Source organism: Grus americana, chromosome 1 (genome assembly GCF_028858705.1).
Source record: "Grus americana isolate bGruAme1 chromosome 1, bGruAme1.mat, whole genome shotgun sequence".
Taxonomy (NCBI): domain Eukaryota; kingdom Metazoa; phylum Chordata; class Aves; order Gruiformes; family Gruidae; genus Grus; species Grus americana.
This window is the reverse complement of record NC_072852.1, coordinates 16421437-16444421: the sequence shown is the minus strand read 5'-3', so window position 1 is coordinate 16444421 and position 22985 is coordinate 16421437. Positions and strand designations below refer to the sequence as shown.

At 43.5% G+C, this 22985-nt stretch overlaps 2 protein-coding genes across 3 annotated transcripts in view; one reads left to right on the top strand and one right to left on the bottom strand.

Moving 5' to 3' along the window:
* LRRK2 (leucine rich repeat kinase 2) overlaps positions 1–3924 on the top strand; it is a 76686-nt gene extending 72762 nt beyond the window's left edge. For both annotated transcript variants that reach the window (XM_054813956.1, XM_054813955.1), the window contains exon 51: positions 213–3924. In XM_054813956.1, the coding sequence (XP_054669931.1) occupies positions 213–334 (122 nt within the window). In that variant the 3' untranslated portion in view covers positions 335–3924. The remainder of the gene's footprint in view (positions 1–212) is intronic.
* Positions 3925–3949: 25 nt separating this feature from the next.
* ERGIC2 (ERGIC and golgi 2) overlaps positions 3950–22985 on the bottom strand; it is a 32487-nt gene continuing 13451 nt past the window's right edge. The window contains exons 9-16 of the mRNA XM_054813957.1: positions 21874–21929; positions 20790–20888; positions 19486–19583; positions 15722–15884; positions 14877–14956; positions 6754–14124; positions 5022–5135; positions 3950–4398 (exon numbers count right to left, since the gene is read on the bottom strand). Of these exons, the coding sequence (XP_054669932.1) occupies positions 14059–14124; positions 14877–14956; positions 15722–15884; positions 19486–19583; positions 20790–20888; positions 21874–21929 (562 nt within the window). The 3' untranslated portion in view covers positions 3950–4398; positions 5022–5135; positions 6754–14058. The remainder of the gene's footprint in view (positions 4399–5021; positions 5136–6753; positions 14125–14876; positions 14957–15721; positions 15885–19485; positions 19584–20789; positions 20889–21873; positions 21930–22985) is intronic.

Here is a 22985-nt window from a genome sequence, read left to right as displayed (position 1 = left end):
AAATCATTGCGCAAGTATAAACAGCTCATAACCCGTAACTGCATTACCTCACACAAAAAGTGTCACGTACCTTGTCTTCCAGGTCCTAAGCATCATGCTTCATTAGGGCAATTTACAAGTAATTAAAAAATGAGCAGATAAGTAAAACCACTTCTAATTATGCAATAATTCTTCCCTCCTGCGGTTTTCAATTTTTATGTTTTTTCTTTCAGAATTACAATCCTGTGTGTCAGTGTGGGACATTAACCTGCCCCATGAAGTACAAAACCTGAAAAAACATGTAGAAATGAGACAGGAACTAGCAGAAAAAATGAAGAGCGTTTCTTTGGACTGAAAAGTCACCCTGCAAGTGCCATTCCCTTTTCTAGTCTTCCATCCTAACATACTGTGCAATATTTACAACTCCTTGTTGCTGAGGTTTTTAACTGAAAACCAGGAAGAAAACTGCCACGAGAGAAGCAGTTGGTATCCACAGGATACCAAGAAAAAAGAAGGATAAGTTATTTGTAATATTTGAAAGGACAGAAGACTATTGAGACGTTCTGAATCTAAAGTGTTATCATGCGTCTGTTTACTTGTGAAGTTCTGCTCTCAGCAACTATGGCTCAACGTCAGGATAAAATTGTTCATCTGGTTTTTGAGCCCAGTTAAATTGGGAGTAAGCCAGGAGACTGTAAATAGTTCCTATTTACTTCATTATCTCTACTGAGTTGACACTGTAGTAAGAAGCAAAATGTAAGCCTCTATGTGTTTATTGCAGTTTGCATGCATGAGTTTGCTCTGATGCTTCGTGTTTTAGTAAGAAGTCAGAGCTCATGACCCTGAGTATATGAAAGAAAACATTGTATTTTATATAATAGCAGTGTTTAAAGGAATATCTAATGACTACATTACTCCTTGAAAATAACAGGCAGAATAGTCTTTATTTCTTCCACAAATAATTGACTTTTTATTTTGTTACGATCAGAAAAAAACATTGTGCTACAATAATAAAATAGCTTAGAATTCAGAATTTAAATATACCAACAGACTTCTGCAAGTCGCTGTCCTCTTGCAGTTCTGCAGTCTGCCTTGTTCTAGGAGATGCAGTCACAACTTTATGAACATTACCATTCACATACGTCTCTTGTACAGTTCACTTTGAAAAGCCAAGAGAAAAGAGAGGGTGAAAGCTCTGATCTAAATGCTGCTACAACTTGTACCACAAAGAAAGAAGCGTGCTGCTGTAGCCAGACTGCTAGTTCTTAGTCCAACTTGCTTGTTTGCTTATGTCAATCTAAAAAAAAAAAAAAAAAAAGGAACTTTCACTTTGATATTGATAACATACAAAGTTTCCACTTGTTTTGATATATATTGAAATTTTGGGGATAAGCAGGGAAACCTTGAGGAATACAAGAATTGGCTACTTCTTGTGTGTAACTACCAGAATTTGTTGCCACACATCTTCAGTCAAATGATGCCTTTTACTGCTCTCTGGCTATAAGTCCAAGCTGCTTCTTACAGCCTGCACTGACATGCTCCCAGTGCGTGCCTTATTTCTGTCCGTCAGAAGACAGATGTCATTTTCTTTTTTTTGATACCAAAAAATCTCTAGGGTGCTCCTGAAATCTCCAGGAGTGGAGTGTCCAGAGCCATTCTTGAGTTTATTTCTATGGAGCTGAACAAGGTTGAGAAACCAAGAAGTTCTCAGTTCCATTTTTACAGTTTTGGAGAAATCATATACTAGGACAGCAGCATTTATTGTGTCCAACTCTATCATTGTTCTGTTTTCTGCCATTTTTTGAGTGTGTACTCAGGATTCCTTTCAGATATGCACCCTGGTTTTTATGTATTCTTGTATTCTGCATACTTAGAATAATTTGCTATTTATATGGGATTTTATAACTCAGAAAATATATATTATCTTATAATGAATACTTTTTTAAAAAATAGAATATATGTATTGTGATTATGTTTATTTATAAGTCATTTTAAGATGTAAGCCTTAAATCTTTTTATTAAAACTGTGCTTTGTTAATAACATAGTCTACTGTGTCATTGCTGGCTTTCCAAGGAGGAGCTTTTGTGTGTGGTTTTTGTGGAGCTGAATCCCTTACATCAGGATGATGCAAGATCCCAGTTCTGTGGGTTGTGTTGACAGAGCTGCGTTCCCACTTGTTCTCTGTTTCATAGTGCACGTCTGGAGCCCTTCTCCTTCCCCCAGTTTGTCTTCTGCTTTGTGTTCATTGCAGCCTTTCCCAGAGATGAGAGGTGACCTGTAAGCACTGCTGTCCTTGCAGCCCTTAGTCACCTCTAGCTGGCGGTGTGCCCCAAGGGTCAGTGCTTGGGCCAGTCTTGTTCAACATATTCGTCAATGACCTGGCTGAGGGGACAGAGTGTGCCCTCAGCAAATTCGCTGATGATACTGAGCTGGGAGGAGTGGCTGACACACCAGAAGGCTGCACTGCCATTCAGTGAGACCTGACAGGCTGGGCGGCGAGGAATCAAATGAAACTCAGTAAGGGCAAGTGTAGGGTCCTGCACCTCCTGCATAGAGGAATAACCCCAGGCACCAGTAAAGGTTAAGGGTTGACCTGCTGGGAAGCAGCTCTGCAGAGAAGGACCTGGGAGTCCTGCTGGATGACAAGCTCTCCATGAGCCAGCAATGTGCCCCCGTGGCCAAGAAGGCCAATGGTATCCTGGGGTGCATTAAGAAGAGCGTGGCCAGCAGGTCGAGGGAGGTTATCCTCCCCCTCTACTCTGCCCTGGTGAGGCCACATCTGGAATATTGTGTCCAGTTCTGGGCTCCCCAGTTCAAGAAAGACAGGGGACTACTGGGGAGAGTCCAGCAGAGGACTATGAAGATGATGAGGGGACTGGAGCATCTCTCTGATGAGGAAAGGCTGAGAGAGCTGGGTCTGTTTAGTCTGGAGAAGAGAAGACTGAGAGGGCATCTCAGCAATGCTTATGAATATCTAAAGGGTGGGTGTCAAGAGGAAGGGGCCAGACTCTTTTCAGTGGTGCCCAGTGACAGGACAAGGGGCAATGGGCACAAACTGGAACACAGGAAGTTCCATCTCAACGTGAGGAAAAACTTCTTCACTCTGAGGGTGACCGAGCACTGGGACAGGCTGCCCAGAGAGGTTGTGGAGTCTCCTCTGGAGATATTCAAAACCCACCTGGACTCAGTCCCGTGCAACCTGCTCTAGGTGATCCTGCTTTAGCAGGGGGGGATGGACTAGATGATCTGCAGAGGTCCCTTCCAGCCCCTGCTGTTCTGCGATTCTTCCATGATTTTCCAAAAAATGACGATCCATAGACTGAATCTGCACAGCTGCCTGTCTGCCAAGCATGGTGTTTCTTGGAGAGAATAGTGACAGGGTGCACCCTGTCAAACAAAGTGGACAGCCCTCAGCCTCCGTCTCTTTCCTGAGTGTGGAAAGCTGTGGAAGGAGGTGGCTGCAAAACTGCCTGGCCAGGAGTGGGCAGGCAGCAAGTGCAGGGCCAACTGAGAAGCGCCCAGGGACTGGCCTCCCCTTCCCGGCTGAGACGTGCCACCAAGGGGAAGATCAATACTTCTGTGCAACAGCCCTTGAAACCCGCGCGATAAGGAACCCTTTTCCTAGAAACACCTCTACTGACAAACTATATGGAAAGAGGGGGAAAAAAAAATCCATGACACTATGTTCCCTCTGGTTTTAGTGGAGCTGTTTGGAAACCAGTAAGATGTGATCACCTGAAGAGTATAAGCTCTACCAGCTGTAACACTCCCTGTGTACTTAGGATAACATCCAGCACCTGAGAACAGAAGGATGCCCCTTCCTGAACTGCTGAAACAAGCAGCATGGTGTGGCTGTGATTTAACCCATGAGCTGGGACACGATTAACCCGTGCGCCTCAGAACTGCAGCCAAAGGATACCGAGGTTTAGACCTAAAGACAAGGAGACAAACTGTATGGAGTGAGCTGAATGCTTGACTAGATACCAATTTTATTTTAAGTATCTCTCCCCTCCTGTGTTATTGACTTTAATCAGCATCATTCTTTTTAGTGGTTGCTTGCTTTGACATAGAGCTGGTTCATCTGTGCATTAATTTTATCTCTTTTACAAGCAGTTCCTGGTTAATCCCACTGTGTAATTTGTTTACAGACTGATTTCACGTACTTTCTATGTTAGATCCTGGCATTCCTCTTACTCCAAAATCTCGTACTTCCTCTTGTGTCCCTTATTATCTTCCTGTTACTTCTTTATCTACCACTTGGGGGCAAAAGGGGGAGGTGCAATGGAGGATGGAGAGCAAGGCCGCCTCGTGTGATCCCCAACCATGGGCAGTTGTCATTACCACCACTCAACAACCAAACCCATCTGCCTGCAGCGAGCACGACACATGATGCATTTTATGATGAACTCTTCAGATACCTGAGACATGAGAAAGTAGGAAGGGAAAAGAACGAGGCTCAGCAAATGAGGAAAAGACAATGACATTCATATTTTTCTATCAGTCTTTCAGGTAGAAAAATGTATGGACAATTCCTCTTCTCATTTATTTCCTGGCCCTTAAGTCATTCACTGAAAAATCTGAGAGCAGCTCCCAGTGCCTGTCTTAAGAGAACAAATTTTCTGATCAGAACTAGCAGTTATTCTGGTTTTTCTGTCTGAATTAGCTCTTCATCCCTACAGAACTCATGCCAGGGCTGTACTGACCTGCACATTCTCTTATATAAAAATTTCTTCAAGGCCTTTGAACAAGTATAAATAAAAATTACATGTATTGGCTGGCCAGGGCACCACTTTGAAAGTGTTAACAAATCTTTTTTTTTTTTTAAGTAGGCACATATATTTATAACAATTTTATTAGTTTCTAAATACAGAGTGGCATAATCACATGAGAACTCATAATTATTGCATATCTGTATTTCAAAAATAATTATTTTAAGAGGAAAAAACCCAACCCACAAGATGGATTATTGTTGTATCAGCAAAGGGAAACCTAGTTTAGCAAAAATCTAGAAGCGAATGCGAGTGAAATTTCCAGTGTTCACCTTGAAGAACGTTCTTCGGCGGTTTGGTGAGCTGTGCAGGTTCTGTATGAAGACGGCAGCGCCTGTGGCTGTAGCCACCGCAGTAACACTCCTCGCTCCTCACAGCGATTCCTCCTGTGCAATTCAGTAACAAAATTACAAGAATAATCAAACTGTCAAAAACTTTTTCCCCTGCAGTGACCTTATGCTGCCTGGTACCTACTGTTTACATGATTTGGACTGAGCAGTAAACTGGAATTATTTTTAAAATTATGATATACTCATAGGTCAACAAAAAAAAAATTCCACTAAAACCAAACTGAAATTGAAAGGAAGTGAAGGCCTTTTCTTTTTTTCCCTTGTCTGCGTTGCTTTGATTTTCCTGCTGCCTGAGAAGGGTTCGTTAAGCCCTGCTGACAGTGCCTACAAAGGCTGTCACTAATTAGTGAGAAGAGACTTAAAAATCAATGTTATGTCTCTGGCTTATGTAATTATTTACTTCACTTCCACCACAGCCCATTAGCGTCAATGACCTGAAAAGTTAAAAGTCGATAGCAAGGGGGAAAGAAATTAAAATCATTTTCTATGACAATCCCAGTGTTTTGCCTTTTCTGCACCATTTATTTCCCTGCCTTTTGCCATGTTTTTCCCGTGCCGCCCCGCTCCCTTCCAGCTGAATGGCACAAATTTCCAGTCTGGGGCGGGAGGGGTGGGGGGGTGAAGGAAAGGGGGGGGGGAACCAAAAAAGGAAGGGAAGAAAAGCTGACAGTGCGACAGTGCTCAACAGCACAGGGTGCTGTGCCCCCAGCCCGGCATCCTTCCCGCCATGGGGGCCAGGTACCGCGCTTTGGTGCTGCCATTGAGAGCCCAGGACTGCCCCCGCTGTGGGGCTGTCCCAGCAGGGAGGACAGGGCAGAAAACCCACCAAGGAGGGCAGGCGAGCGGGCTGGCGGCAGCGCAGGGCTGCCCAGCAAACATCCTTTCCAGGGCACTGCCCTGCCCTCACGCACGATCACGGTGGTGATGGGGGCTGCACCGGGTGAGGCAGCTCTCGCATCTCCTGCGCCATCACTTGCCCAGCCTTCCTCAGCGGGGAAGAAACAGGGAGAGAAAAGCAAACCTCACCCCCTTCATCTGCTCAGCACGCTGCTAAAAGGCGGCCACTGCCCCTTCCGCCCCAAGCCCCACGTGGTCCCTCCAAACTCAACATCTAAACAGCGGCCGTGGGGCCGGTGCTGGGGTGACATCCCAGTGGCAGGGAGTGCCTGGGCAGCGCTGGGCTCCCTCAGCTCAGTCACCCCACCTGCGGCAGGCACCCCGCCAGGGGATGTTTCCCCCCTAAAACCATAAATCACAAATGCTTTGGTTCCCCACCGAGCAGCAGACCGCCAACGCTCACGCCGTGGGAGGTAGTTTGTTTATTGAAGCGCTCCAGAGTAAAACCATCCAACCCTGGGAGGAAGGGGCAGGGACCGGCACCCGCCGGGTGCTGGTGTGGGGCAGAGGGAAGGGGTGCCAGGGGAAGCTCCGCAGAGGGACCAGGCCAGGACTCCTGCTAAGGAGCACCTCGAGGGCAGGCTGGCTCTCTGCACCGTCTCTGTCCTGCATAGGCCGGGTTAGTCATGAGGCTGCAAAAGGGAAAAGGAAATATTTCCTGACAAGCTCCTGTTTTGAATCCTTTCTCAAGGGAAGGACAACCCAGAACTAGTCACAGAGGGAGAGGCCTTGGGCCCCCCTGCAGACCCTGGCTCACCCCGACATGGTGACAGGAGTGCAGTGACTCAGCTCAGGGTCACACACCTCCGGCATCGCCTCCTCTGCCCCTGCTCCAAGTTTTGTCAGCTCCTGCAGAGCCCAGCCCACGCAGGACCGTCAGCCAAGAGAGAACAGCACGGCAGGACAAGCCGTTATGTTGTAGAGAGAAAATCATAGTGTGGCAACAGAAGTACCCAGCTCTTTGCGCAGCAATTACATTAACTTTAGTTCATCGATGCTCAGTTCTGCTTTTTCTTGCCTTGACGCCTCAGCGGTTGCCTTGACGCCTCAGCGGTTGCCTTGAAAACATCTGTTCTCTGGGACGCAGCAAGAACCATCCGTCCCTGCCTCCACCCACTGCGCTCCTGGGCTCTGCAATTTGGACTTTAAACCTACTGAGCTAAGGCTGAGGCTCAGAAACCTTGGCTTTGCACCGTTACCATCAGAGGTCACAGTAAATAAATTTAAAAAAAAGCCGCAGAGCTGCTTGCCCTTGGAAGAGCAGCAGCAATGTTTGCAGAGGCCGGGTCACTTTGCTGTGGCAATGGCTGCTCCCCCAGGGCCATCCCTAGCACCGCCTGGCCCCCAGCACCGCTCCCCTCCTTCACTGCTGCTCACTGACCAAGTCCGCAGCAGCCCAGAGAGGAGCTGTAAAGGCCGCGCAGGGCCGAGGGACATCAAACCCAGCCGCCCGCCCTGGTGCAATAACGTTTCTGGGGGCTGGCAAGACACAGGGCAGCCAAAACCAGCAGCTTCTGCCAGCGTCCGTCCCCCTGGCGCCTTCCTCCCGAGGAGGCGCACCAGCCCATGAAATGAGCCCATCCTGCCCATGGCTGCCCCCACGCCTCTCATCAGGGCCGGGAGGCAACAGGCCTGCGAACGTCGGCCGGGGAGATGCCACTGAACCCCACTGGGTTGGGGTGAGACCTCACACAAACGTACAGGAAAGCCAGTTCTACGCACTAGTGATTTTCTTACGTTATCATATGCATTTCCTGATGAACACTCACATAAAAATCAGGTGAATTTTGCCATTTTGAAGCCCCCTGCTCTGAAACCTAGTACTGTGCCGAGCTATGTCCACGGGTCGGCAAAGCAAGAAGAGCTGGGCTGATGCCCTGGGGCTTGACTAAGTGGATGCTAACCCTAGTGTGCTCCATTTGCACCCATGGTTCATCTTCCAGGACCAAGGGAGACCACCTCAGATGTTGGGACAAGCTCCCCCAGCCCTCCTCTCTGCGGGGAAACCACGCACGCAATGGGGCTGACCCCTTCTCCACCCCGGCCAGGCTCTCTGGGTGCTGCTGCGAGAGGACCAAAAGCCCATCCACTCCCCCTGTGGCAATAAAGACGTTCCCCTCTCCACGTGCCTCCGCAGACTGCTATGGCAACAACTCTTTCACATTAATCTAACATTTCTAGCTTTAGGCAAAACTCAAAAGATGCTGTTAAATCGCATGCGCACAAGTAAAGGTTTAATGAGTTTCCTATTAGCCCAAAGAAGTTCAACATTCGAAAAGTGAATTTCTAAACTCTGAAGAAGCGTCCCCCGCTAGAGCCCACGTTCCTGGCTGAAGCGGAGCAACAGCAGCCCCTAACGGGCAGAGAGCCGGAGGCCTGGGCTGCTCAGTTCAAATGCCACAGTTGTAGATACTCACTTTTAATTATTACCAGCCAGTAATTCAGCTTCAGTAAACAGTAATTTTCAAATATTATCCGAGTGTCAAAACTTGCCTCCCCCCTGCCCATTTTTTTTGTTCACCTCCAAAATAGCAGTATGTGCTGAGCACTCTGCAACTGGAAAATCTCATGGCAAAACATGCTCCCACCTTGTTAGTTGTGATTACAGGAAAGCTTGCAAGGAAAAAAAACCACAAACCAACAAAACAGTCAATTCCCAGTTTTGCAGCTATTACAGCTAAACCCAGGAAGGGACACAAACACCTGGGCTCTGCTGGGGCTTAGAAGCAGCTGGTGCAGAGCAATGAGTCCTGCTGGAAGAGTCTGAAATACCCATTGCTGGACCTGGGGGGAAAAAAAAATAAAAGAAAGAAGAAAGCCCCATTCAGTGCCTGCAGTTCCAAGGTCCTGCAAGTTCCCAGCACGTGTGTGCCCAGGCTGGGCAGCCCTGCAAGACACCCCATCACTCCGTGGTGCAACTTGCACCACGGGGAGCACGTGGCAGAGCGGCACGCAGATGGGTGCAGGGGGAGGCTCCTGCTGAGAGGATGCTGGTGGCCTGGGACTGGGAGAGGAGCAGGGACAGACCCTCCTGGGGGAGGTCAGAAAGACACCAGCTTGCCTAAATCCAGGCCTGGAGCTGGGAGCCTGCAGGCAGGGAACCCTTTTTAGTTCTGCTCCATCTCAGCTAACCATTTTTCTCCAGTCAAAGGCTTTATCCTGGATGAACTTTGCTTTTTAGTTTAAAAGCCCTTTGGGCTTTGACCAGCACCGCTCCCCCCTTCCACACAGCCATCTCCAAGACATCAGGAGAGCAAAGTGCAAAATTGCTGTTGCTACTCATTGCTCCATCGCCACTGAAAGACAAATACCAGTGTCCTGGTTTCACCCGAGGACTCATCGTTCTCCACCCTGGAGAAGTGACAGGACGAAGGCAGGGAGCTCCCCGGCTCCAGCAGAAGCTCTGGCAAACCCATGTGCCATGGGGCAGTGTGTTCCCACAGCAACATGCAGCCACCCGCCGGCTCGCTTTGCCCACAGTGAGGGTCCCAGGAACGGCTTTTGGGCTTGGTACGGGCAGGGGAGCACATGGCCCTCGCTCAGAGAAGTGCTCCATGATAGTGCAGGTGGAGACATGTCCCGGCAGCCTGGAGGAACTCTGCTCACCCTCAGCCACCCGTCATTGTCTGCAATCACCTCCTGCCCACAGGCCACACCAGCATCCTGAACACAACCCAGCCTGGCTGCCTGCTTTTCATATCTCAAGCTGCTGGTCTCAGGACTCTGAACATTTCTATTTATATACACAAAATAAAAAAAATAAAACAAACAAGCCGCAATGAGATTTTGCTTGAATTCTGGTACATCAAAGCCAGGGAGAGGCTTGTGTTCGCGTGCCTTCGCCTCTCCCGCACAGAAAGCCTGCTGCACCACCCAGCCTTAAAGGTTTCTGCTTTAATGAATTTATGGACCAGCTCTCAGAAAACTCTTCTGTAAGACAGAAAAGGTGACACTGCCTTGCTCCTGGGCCAGCAGCAACCAGAGATGCTTTGGAAAGGACACTAAGCCATGGCAGAAGGACAAGATGAAGCACTTCACATCATTTTAACTAAAACAGCTGAAATGCACGCCAGCGCTCTAGCGAGGTGTGCAAGGGCAGAAGGTGCACAGATGTACAACACGAAACCTTTGCCAGGGACCGAAGGCGGCAGGCAGAATACTTTAAGGCTTCTTGAAGCATTAACTACTATACATTAACTATATGTGCAGGCAAGGATATTTTCTCTAAACAACAGACCACCACCAAGGCCAAATGCTAGACATGATTTGCATTAACTGAGTTGATATACAAAAAAAGTGTCTTTACAAGAAGTAACTTTGCAACTAAGCACCAATCTGAGTAAGTGATGTGTATAGTGGATGTATCCTCTGACACCCCCACCTTCTGGGGTGCCTTTTAAAGAACAGATGGAGATCTTTGCAAGTATCCCCAAACAAGCTGTTCTCATTTCCCATCTTCCCAGAAAAAAGCTGTGGCACTTGGTTACCTCTGAAGAAATAGAGAGCAGAGAATTTTAGTATCATCAATGTCACTGGAGATGTGACCAAGGTGACCACATCCCTCCTGCTTCAAGTAGCATCAGTAACACGTAATACAAGACGTGCTTAGTGCTGGAGCTTCTTACCGCAGAACTAGGTAACACAATGACAAGTCCACAGCTGCCTCCCTGACCTTGGTTTTGTCTGAACAGTTAATCGCAGCTACATTTATACCAAAGATATATCTGCCTCTGTTCCTAAGCAACTGCGCTGACTGCTTAGGGCCCAGTTTGTCACACCAGTCCCTGAAAAGGAGCATCCTGGGCAGCGCAGGGCAGAGGAGGGAGAGCCCTTGCCCAGCTCCGGGCAGGACTGACTCCACAAGCACAGCACATGTCCCTGTCCTGCCATGGGCCACCCCATGGACTCAGACAGGTACCCAGGGCAGAGCCGGCAGCTGCAGAGAAAGGCTGGGCACCGCAGCAACAGCGCTGGTCCCCTCCGAGGTGCTTTTGGGATAAAAAGAGCTGAATTTTCTTTCAAATTCAAATTACCCACCTATTTCTAGGATGAGAATTTCAGGGGCGGGAAGAGCAGCTTGGTTTTGCTTTTTTAAAGAGAGTCTGCTACACTGGTTAACCCAACCCCTCTCCTGCTACAGACACACGTGCATTTCTTCCTCACCTCCCTGCCAGCAAGAGCCCCAAAACCTGACGATGCTCTGCACCGCCTCCCCTACCCACCAAAACACCTCATCCCATCTTCCGCTGTACCGTAAAGCGAGCGAGCACCCTTACTGCTGGGGTACAGCTCAAGGGACCTGGGGCAGCCACATCCAGGCACAGCACTCCAGTTCTCGGCGGCAGTCAAGGTGACTGCTCCTGCCAACACAGCTTACAGCCCGTGGGAGCGTGGCGGCAGTGGAGCGAAGGCCAAACCATGACAGCTGGAAACCGGGAACATTTTTTGTCCAGAGAGACAGCTGAGGGGGACAGGGGAGCCAGAGTCATCTGCAAGTGGCCTGCTAGGAACGTACCATACAAAGGTGAAAAATGTCTCTGTTCTTTCTTCAACATTGTGTAAAAGCCAAAGATAAAAATACATAATTTTGACCATCTTTCTTGACCTAGAAAATGGTATTTTTCACCTGCTATACTCCTTTCAAAAAACACACATCACATCAGCATCAAGGTTTCTATTTCCCTTGGGACGCCTGCTCCTTTCATGTTTCCATACTACACATTAACTTTTTGCCCACAACATAAGTAAATGTGGCCAAAAAAAAATCATTGCAATAAACTACTATTTTCTCTGGAACACTCTTGCAGTGCTGGTTAAGCTAAATACGACGTGTGGTACAAGGCTGAAGTGGTATTACCTGTAACAACCAAACCCTCTCACAGAAACACACGTTCAACTGACCCCGTATTCACTGCACAGTGCGGCATCTCACATCTGGAAGTTGATCCTCAATTTTCTTCCATTAGCAACCAGCCATCACACAAGCTTTGCTCTAGGCAGAACACAAATGCACCACACAAGGATTTAAGACACACCAAGCTGCTTGGCTCTTTTATGTGAGAATAGAAAATAACATTTAAGTTCTGGTACAGAAAGTCAATGGAGATCAGTATCTCCCACAAGTACAGTCTGTTCCAGGCAGATAAGAAACAAATGGCAGGACAAAGCCCAAAGCAGAACCCGTCCGAGCAGAAGTAGGGAAGAAACCTCAGAGGGCAGTGCCAAAGAAAAATGGGAACCAAAAATTTACAGCTTTTGATTTTCTTGCTCACTGAGGACAAGAGTTTCTCAAGTTGCTGGAGTTTAAATCAGTGTTAAAAAAACCAAAACAAAAAACAAACACAAAAGAGAACACCCCAAACCTGTCTGTCAACCCCAAGGACCTGGCTTCCTTGAACTTCTGTCTTTCTCAACAGTTGAAGTGAACAGAAGTCTTTCCGTGTGCCCCACACTTCATTTACTATTTCATATAATTTCTGTTTCAGAAGCCCTCTGCTTTGCATAGCAAATCAGTTGTATTATTTACACTGTGCTCACCACAAAGATCCAAGTGTCCTGTCACGTTCATTAACAGAAGTCAGCAAAATCTGACACCACCACAGAGATTTTTATTTTTCCATAGTTAGTCCTCTCAATAATAATATTCATTCCATTGGAAGGCCAAGGTCAGCATCATCTCCTAATAAATCATTAAATCAGTTTTGCTGAAAAGGAATCATATTACTAATTTTTTTACCCTGGTGGAGTAACTGTTTAACCACAGGTGCAAGCCAGTAGTTCAGCAGTAAGAGGATGTTGTTTCTCAAAGCACCACCTGCATTAATAACATTCATTCTCAGTAGCATATTTACAATATAAAACTGACACTGCTCTCCATTTATTTTACAAAAATCTTCATGAACAATAAGGATTAATTCTGCAGATCCCTTATCATCTGTCTGCAGCAAAATGATTCAGATTCCCCGAAGTCACCTGCTACCACCAACTCCACCAGTCACTGCCCGGGCTCACAGACCTGCCAGCTGCCCCGAATTTCACATCTCTGCAGTATTTAGCTGAACCAAAGCAAAGCAGCTTCTTCCTCTTCTTCCTCCTCATCTCCACGATGGATTTACATACCACGGCTTACATACTAGCAGCAGGGGTACAACAAAGGTTGCATCAAAGCAATTTCTTTACCAAGAAAGAGGCGTACAAAGAGATTTTCTGATCTTTTGGTAGGGAGTCTTGCATTATTATCAAAACTACAGTCAAATGCCTTATTCAAAAGGCAAGTTCCTATTCCAGCTCAAAAAACTGTGCACATTGGAGCCTGTTCTCAGAGTCCTTGGGCACTTCCACACCAGAAGTGATTCTCACTGTTGGTGAACCAGCTGCATGAAAACACAGAAGAACCCCCCTGCTCCACATTATGTTTCTTCCACTAAGGAACGGTGGGACTACAGAGAGGCAGCAGCTATGACCAACATTATGGCTTGGGCTCCACCTTACTCCCTGAGTTCTCTCTCATCTCCCGTCTTCTTCAGGATTTTCTAGGCTTGCTCCCCACCAGTAAGAATAGCATCTTACCCCCAGCCCCACCATTACAAAAGAACAAGAAAACCCAAACCCCAGTTTGTACACCCAAGAGAAGCTCAAGCTCCAGCTCCAGCGCTGTCGCTCTTTGCCTGCTGCCCGGCCCTTCCATACATCCCAGTTGTACTCTTTTCTCCTTGGAGTCTGCTGGCCTTCCCAGGTACGGAACTAAGATCATGAAGACGCTTCAGTGGTCAGTGGCAGTCATCACAAAGATGTTCAGCTCGACCATGAACACTGTACTGACAGCAATGCTTCTTGAATCTCCAGAAGATGGTCCATCTCACTGGCCTCACAACCTCCTATGACTCCGTGTGCACACAGAAAGACAAAAAAATTACACAAATTGTTTTGTGGGGCTTTTTTTTTTTTGTAAAGGCTTCATTTTTTGCTGCCCGTCAGCACTGTCTCAGCATATTGCACAACGTTTTCTTTATTATAAAAAAATGTCTTCTGTATCAGGCAGGAAGAAAGTTTTCTCAGGAGGCTAATGCGTACTATTGTCTGTAATTAGAGGTAAGTGGTTGCTTGTGTGGCCATCAGGAAGTGGGACCTAGTCAAACAAAACCAAAATATTATTAATGGCTTGTCCAGAAACAGAATCTTCCCCCAACGCACTTTTTTTTATTACTGGGCATTTCTTGTATGCCTTTTGCCTGGTCTCCCTAACAAAAATTGTACAAATCTGCTTGCCTTTCCTCCTCTCCCCACATTCACAGAGCCTCACCAGTTGGCAAACTTCAACCAAATTTGAGAGAAAGGCAGAAGTCTTTCTGTAGGCTACCTACAGGCTTAAATGGGAAAAATAAAGGTAAAATAAAATCAAGCAGTTGCTAGAGGAGCAATCCTATTGATGCCCAATGAAGGGAAAGGTAGACTGCTCAGCTCTTTCACACTGTTTGGCAGTAGCCTGCAGACTAATTGGGAGCAATACTGAACCCCTGCAGCGCGCAGTGCCTCTTCTTCGGTCAGCAGGTCAAGCAGAAGAATATGTGAGGGAGACTGAGGAGGCCTGGGAAAGCATGTAATTTTTGTAGCAATATGAAAAGAAAACGTAGCAGAGAAATCTCTAAGAGGCCTGGTTTCATTAATTCAGCTTCTTAGAAAACCACTTGCTTCCTTATGCGTTAGGTTTTCCAACTATTTCTAAAAGCTGTTGAATGTATGCTCATATGCATGTCAAGGGGAGGGTTTATTGGAAGCATCTTAAATTCTGCTGGGACCGAGCCCCAAAGTTGTCCTTATTATCATCCATCCTCACATAGCTGTACCACTTATTTAATACTTAGAGAAAGTTCTTCTTACCGATGTGGATCTGTAAGAGCCCAGTCTGAAACGGCAAAAAATAACTTCTGCTATATATCTTCCAAAGCCATGTAAAACTCCTGCAATGTCAAACAAGATTTAAATTGTCACAATTAGTAAAACTGTAGTATTTATGGAAGCATTACATAAAACTCTGCACAATACTTCAATGGGATACAGTGTAGTAAAACACTGAAAAATTAACTTAAAAAAGGAAACATCAAGGGCAGGGGAAATTCTAACATTCTGAAAAGCATCCATAAAAGCAAACCCAAAGCTATCCAAGCAAATGTAATTCCCTCTGCCCAGATTTCATGGGTGAAAATACATTCTGTGGGACAGAAACATCTACTTTGAAAGAGAGCTCTTAGCTCAAGGTCTCTTTACTGTGCTCTCTTCAAGTGAAAGCCAAGAAAAGAAGTAACTTGTTATCAAGATATCCTATTATGTCTTGACTAATAAGTGAATCGTACCTTTTCAACTTAGTTGATTGATGAAATTTTATCTCAATTTTTGGCATTGATTTAGCACTGGATCCCAATTACAGGAAATACACAGAATATCAGAAGTCAGTGTGTGCGTGTGTGTATCTATATATCTATCTCCTTGCTCTTCTAGAAGTAAACAAACTATGCTATAGTTACCAAAAAGGAAACAACAAGCCCTTAGAACACCAGAAATGCCATACTGGGACACCAAAAATTACCAGCTTTCACTGCACATAAATCAGTGCTTTGTCTTACACCTGCTAGAGGTTCAAGACTGCTCTGTTATTTATCTGTAACATAATCACGGTGACCAAAAAAAAAATAAACCAACTTAGGAGGGAAAGCACTGATAGTTACCTGTAGTTGAAAAAATTCCCCCAATAATGCCACAGAGCCTCACTAAGAACTGCCAAAAAGGCATGTGTTCTTCTGTCACCGTCACCATAAGTGAACTGATGTCATATTTCATGAATATTCCTGACACCCCATGGCTGCCAGCTGCGTGGTTAATTACTCTTTCCTGAAAGACAGAAACACAAGTTACTTCTTTTTAGTCACAAGAAAACAATCTTAATATATGTGATGACAAAGAGCTACTTAATCAGAGCTATCAATTGACACAAGACCAAGGAACATCAAGACAACTTTGGCCTGTACCTTCTGAAAGTCAAACATCATGAAATAACTTATTTTCCTGGTCACTGGTGCTCTGTGCTGCATATCAGTGTTCACTATCATGCTACTATCCTCTCAAGATTTGCTTACACAGTCCTTTAAACAAGGATGTTTATAAGTAGGTTGTTTTGGTACCTATGAGGATAAGTATCACAGTCCTGGTCTAGCCCATGAACTCAAATGAGTGCCCTGGTGTAATACAGTGCCCCAACTCCTCCTACTTTATGCACTACTAAATCACTTAAATCAGGATGAGACCTTCAGGAGACATTTAAGCTGTTGAACAACCTTAGCTATGGGAGTTTTCCCAGCTGGTGTATATAAATCTACATACTGCACCTAAGCCTCATCAGGCTTCATCCTCCTTCTTCCTTCTCCTCTAGCTTCATGTGCCACAAAGGACTTAATTGCTGGTTCTTAAAAGTATCAGGGAAGACCCTAAACTAGAGTATACCATAACGGAAATTGAAAAGCTTAAGTCAATTAGATCAATGCTATTTTTTTCGCTCAGTGCATACTTACACATATGCCATAATCCACTACTTTGATGAAAAAAAAAAAAGAAAAAAACATCAGATGCCTAAGTTTCAAAAATTCTGAGGTCTGAAAAGAGCACGCCAGTATCAAGCCTCTTTTCAAAGTTTTTGTCAGTCAGGTCATTTCAGACAACAGTCACACAGCAAGAAATACACCTAGATAAAAAATAACAACTAACTCACCATGACTACTCTAAACAGATCAGACTCCTTAGTTTTAATCCAAGAACTTCTACAGTTTCTTCTCATTTGCCCAAATTCTTAAACCAAAAGACCCCAAAGAGGAGAGCGTGGCTGCTATAAGTCTCTACTTTTAAAAAAAGGTTTCAGGAGAAAAAAAATGCCTCAACACAATCTTATGTTTCTTTCAAAAGTTTGCTATCATTTTGTTGTTAGTGAAAGGTGCTGATAAATGCACTGCCAGGTAAGCCTGGCTGAAAATATACAAGGGCAGCAGAAAAGAATCTAATTGACTGAAGACAAACTCAGCCCCGTCTAGGCTAATAAGAGTAGAGAAGACAGACAAGCAAGACTGAATAGAAAAACAGCATATCACAGCTCCCTTTCACCTGTAGATTTAACAGTCTGTGCTCAAAAAACATGCAGAATACTGTACAAAATCAAAAGCTGACTATGACTTTGGAAAATACAGAAACTAGGCAACTTCTACAGTCAGCTAACATTGACATAAAACATATTGCTGCTTTTGATACCAAAACAAGTAAAAAGGATGCCAAAATAACATATCAGTTATGATGCCAGGTCACAGAAACCTTGCAATGGTTAAAAAAAAAGTACAGAATGCTTTCTATATTTCAAGAGCATGACAACACTCAGCATTAGAAGATGAATGATCAGGCATATTAAGAAGGAAAAGACTGAAAGTAGTTAAACAGAACCTTGGCATTGCCTAGGAACAAAATATGATTTTTTTGTTTGTTTTTCCTCTATTGTTTCCCTAAGCATTATTTGTCTTCTGAGGCCAAATGGTGAAAAAAGAATACAAAGTTAAACAAGACACCCAAAACTCCACCCTCAAAAGATACATAATTCTTTCTCCACAGACCATTTTGGTCTGCTTCTGGCTTCTACTGCTGCAGACGATTTAATTGTCAGTTGCTAAAGGCTGCTGAAAATAACAACCCTGTATCAGCGATCTCAGATATCAGTGAAGCCTTGCTAGGATTAGATCTTTTTACATAAACACAGTATTTCAAACATCAACAATGGCAGAGGTGATTCTGCCCACACCTCTCAAACTCTGCTTCCCAGTCTGTTCACCACTGGCAATTAAACCTCACTGTGTTCAAGTTTCAGCCATGGCTAGCTGACCACCTTTTTCCAGGTCTGAATATGTGCCTCGTCTTATAAAATAAATGCACTATGTTGTTCGGTGTTAACTGTTCTTAATAGCCTTTTCCAGCTTATCTGCCAGGGGTATTTGGTTTCCAAAGGTAAACACAAACAAGCTTTACAGGCAACAGGGCTACCTACTGAGACAGCAAGAGCAAGCGAATATGTAATGCCGCTTTACCTCCACTATCCACAAGCTTTTCTCCTAAGCAACCTGTGACTATGCTGCAACTTTCATAATAAATACATCACCACAAAAAAAAATTAAAGAGCTAACTAAGACTGCACAGGTAATTGACAGAAAGGAGAGAAAAATTTAATAGCAGATGAAAAAAATGCAATAAGGAGGAAGATAAACAGTTCACTGATGTGCGGAAGTTTAAGGAGTGCCTTAGTTGTTGCAGAGAAAACATGGAGTAGATTGCTAGACCAGCAGGAGATGGGAGGATATTGCATTATGAAATTCCTCTTCATTCCTCTCTTTATTCCAGCTTTTCTGAGTTTTAGAGCAAACCCTTCCCTTCAGCAGTCTGCATGTCCCACATTGAACACCAAGACATCACCCTCTACCCTGCTTCCCCTAGCTATGTATTTTTCAGAAGCACAGTATGGAATTGTGAGGAAATAAAGATTTTCTCCTTTAGAGAACACCACAAACGGTATTACCATGAATTGCAATCCTCATCTCTGAATTTCCTTTCAATCCATGGCTTCCTTCTTGCCTCTTGCTTTATCTGTCAGTTTTAATTAAACTTTTCACAAAGACTTTTTTTTCTTTGGCTGTTAAATAACAGATCAAGACAGAATTTGGTGTCTGGAAATGAGACATGTAACTGGTACACATAAGGCCTTTTTCTTATTTACAGCAGTCTTTAAAATTAGTATCTTATGATTTACCTGTATATTATACTGCAATAAATACTTTCTTTATGGATTTAGAATTAAAAGCCTCTCCAAGGCCAGAAGTGGAAGCTCTCTAGTCTGGAGAATAATTAAAGTTGGTGGTTCAACAAAGGTTAAACAAGACAGCTGAGAGACAGAGATGCTTTCTGTGTGATTAGTTTTTCATACAAACTACCTCTGTTTCCATTTCTAACACTCCACAACCAAGTTCATGACCTTCAAGTGAGCTCATTTTTTGGTTTGCTTCCCATGTGGATAAAAAGCTAAAGGTGAATTAAATATTTGTAAAGCCACACACAGGATCACAGACCTAAAACTTACAGGATTTCACCACCACCACCACTTTTAGCACCCAATGACGTGGAAATGACTGGATATCTATCATTAATTCTAATATCAGACTCCAGATCTATGGAAGCAAAACACTAATGCAAGAATTAGTATGTGTCAACCAAGCATATATTTTTTACCATCAGTATGACATTATTTACAGATAAATCTAGTGCATTGGAACATTCTACAAAGAGTCTCTTCATGTTAGAGGAGTTTTCGAAACCACAGCACAACTAAGTCTCCGTTTTCACATTTGAGTTTTTGTTAAGAACAATTACTGTTAGATTTTTCTCCACGTGGTTTTCTCTTACTTCTACTTACCCTTTCTGTCACTGAAAATTGATGAGTTTCTGCTGAAATTTTGTATGTATGGAGTTTGGTTGGCACAACTGTGATAAAATATTGGAACATCTGGTTGTCTAGGAGAAAACAAACCTCACTGTTAAATTAAGTAGAGAGTCAAAGACCATCTGAGACATTCATAAATAAATCAAATAATATTTAAAATAGTTAATCAGCCAAGGCGTTTACACTAGGGACATTCTTCAAGGAGTCCCAGCACTGCCAAGACTACTTCAGCACCATCCGCATGAACAAAGTTAGTTTCCATGGGCAAGGCTTACGTCACACTTGTACTCAGAGAAATTTACGTTTTACCCATGTAATGAAAAGATTCATTAAGGTGAGGCCACTCAAAGCTTCAAATGAAATGCATAGATAGCATTTTCCAGGACACCGGAACTGAACAAGTTTCATGATACATCCATCTCAACAGTGGTTTGAATAGATTTTAGGCACTGAATTGTCCATACAATGCTGGAAGCCCTTCTAAACTGGTTATGGTTTTACTCTTGATTAGACAGACTTCTAGAGATTCCTTCTAGAGCAATCAGCATTCTTACACATTTATGATTGCTCTGTCTTCATGCAATTCCCTAAGAGAACAAACATTGATAGACTGAAGAAATTTGTTTCAACTACCCTAAACCATTCTGACTGGAGCAGCCAATGGACTGACTAACGTTGAGACAACAGCAGCTTTAGAAGGTGCTGGGGATCACTCTCATGAGGAATGCAAATCAGACAATGAGGTGTAGGTAGCTCTCTAGAGTAGGTTACCACACTCCTTTATTTATACATGAGGAAACAAAGTGATACGCAAACCTTTCCTGCAGCAGCCTCACAAAACACACTGTGGAAGTGACAAACCAAATACAGGAATAGAATCCAAGATTCCTGATGCTTTTTTTTTTTTTTTAAAATAAACTAAATCAGACTTATTTTTCCCCGTTAATGCAACAATGAGATTTATGAATCTCCACTGTAGCGTACTGCTGCGAAATTCTTTGCAGTATGCTCAGACATACTGTAACTTCAACACAACACAAACCCAGAAGAAACTGCAAATCAACTTCAGTGAAACAGCAAAGTCCAGTGATACAGATATTAAAAAGAAATTGTCCATTTAAGATGTCATGTAGATAACTGAGCAGTGCATTGCTTGCTACCAAATTTAGCAGGACATGCTGTTTGTAAATCACAACATTCATGAAATGTGATATTTTAAATGTAATTATTGGAAAAATATAGAAAACAAGATGCTTTTTTAAACACACAATACTTACGATCTGATGCTATTTTTTCTGTTCCATCCAAAGGATTAATAATTCCTGGAATAAGCTCTCCAAATGACAAATGATCTATTCTATGAGAGAAGTTATAGGCTGAAAGAGAATGCAAAGGAATGAAACAACATTTTTAAACTATGAGATTCTGTACTCTTCTCAGAGAAAGATGCACCCATTTCTCACACTTGAAAATGCACTAGTTAGAATACTTCAAACACTGGTGTGCATTTCATCAGATTTGTGCCTGTGACTATACCAATACACCTCCATACATGTTTCAAACAAAATTAAAATCCAAAATATTTAACAAAGAAATTCGATTTCTCTAGAAGAGAACTTCTAAATCAAATTATAACTCTATCTGAATTAACTGTGGAGATGAAGAGAGTTTACATGGCATGACAGAAAAATTCTAGTTGGCCAAATACTGAAGTTATTCTAGCAAGTCAGGTTCTTGTATGTAATGGTACTAAAAAGACTAAAATTTCATAAATGTACAGCGGAAGCATAAGGCAACTACCAAGTTACCACATTGCCTGATTTTGTGAAGGTATTTAAGGTCTGCAATATTGTACACTTGTGTTGACATAAATTCACGGGTAGACATTTGGAGGTTTAATCAACACCAAGTTCATTTTTCACAGTAAGTCACTCTTGCCTCACATTAAGTATGGTAGTAACATACATTTAGCATCTAAACTCATAACCTAAAAATGAAGGTTCTAAGGACAGAGGTCAGAAATTAACAACCTTATAAAAACAGATTTTGCAGGAAATAGGTAGTTTGGACTGAAATACAGGAATTTTGTACGGTATCTGTGTTACAACAAAATACATCTGAGACTCCTGTATTACCATTACTGTAGAAGCAATCTAAAGGTAATACTAACAGTGTTAAACATTTGAAAGTAAGCCAATACCGAATTGTAACATTGCAAAGAATACTCTTCACTTTCTTCTACAATGCAATTGCCCAGCAAGAACATCTTTACAACAGCAACCTAAGTTAACACATGAATTAGGAGACAGCAGTCTGAAAGAAATGATACTTGTTCGTACAGAGATGTTAGAAAGAACTTACACTCGTGGCTTACAAGGGCTGCCAAGTGCGCGTGGCCTCGAGGGTGTGGTATTGCCCTAAAGAAAGCAAGATATGTTTTATGAAAAATTTGTTTAATGAATCCATACAAGACTCAGTTTTCTTAAACAGGACTACATAGAAAAAATACCTCTCCCCCTCTATTTCAATAAATACTTTATATATATTAAAAATGTGCATATATATAACATATATATTTAAAATATATGTATGTTTTACAAACATATATATATATATAAAAATTGCATCTATCTATATTACAAAAAAAGATATTTTTATTACCGTTGAGTACAGACAGCCTGAATGACAAGATACAGGAACACTGGACTCATCAAAACGCTCTTACACAGAATTAGTGTCTTGCATTTTTAGAAATGTCAAAACCACATCATGTCACTAAGCTACTAGAAGAGCCACCACAGCCTGCCACATGAAAAGCTGCATAACTGCTCACATGACTAATGAAAACTTTATCGTACTTGTTCTATGACTAAGCAAGTTAACTATGCTCTGTATTTGCTCCCTGACTAAGCAAGTTAACTTCAGGTCTGGACACTTTGTAGACCTGTAAAGAAAGAACAACGCAGAGGCTGGAAACAGTGCAAAGAAGAGGGGAAAAAAGTGCAACTCTGGAAAGTAAAATGGTCTCAGCCACACTTCATCCCTACCAGTCCAGCCACTAATGCAGGAAGCTTTCCCTACTTAGATTAAGTTAAATTGTCACCAAATGCATGTAAGCTTTGGACAAACAGAAGATGGAGAAAAGCAATGAGATCAGTCAAGATAGGAATACAATAAATAACCAGGCAATAAGGTACAAAGGCAGCCAGCGAGAAAAGACATTAAAAAAACCTACAAGAAGAGAAAGAGCAACATAGCAGAAGTACAAACGTAATGATGAGCAAAAGGAAGCAAAGGAAAGCAAGAGACTACTCAGGGTTGCAGAACTAGAGACAGGAAGAGAGAAGTGATGGCAGTACAGATGAAAGGCTGAAATGATCAGCTCTGAAAAGGGCTTAAGGAGTGGGAATTCCAGGGGCAAATCGGAGAGGTGGTACAAGACCAGACAGAAGTGACATTTGGAGAAATATCCG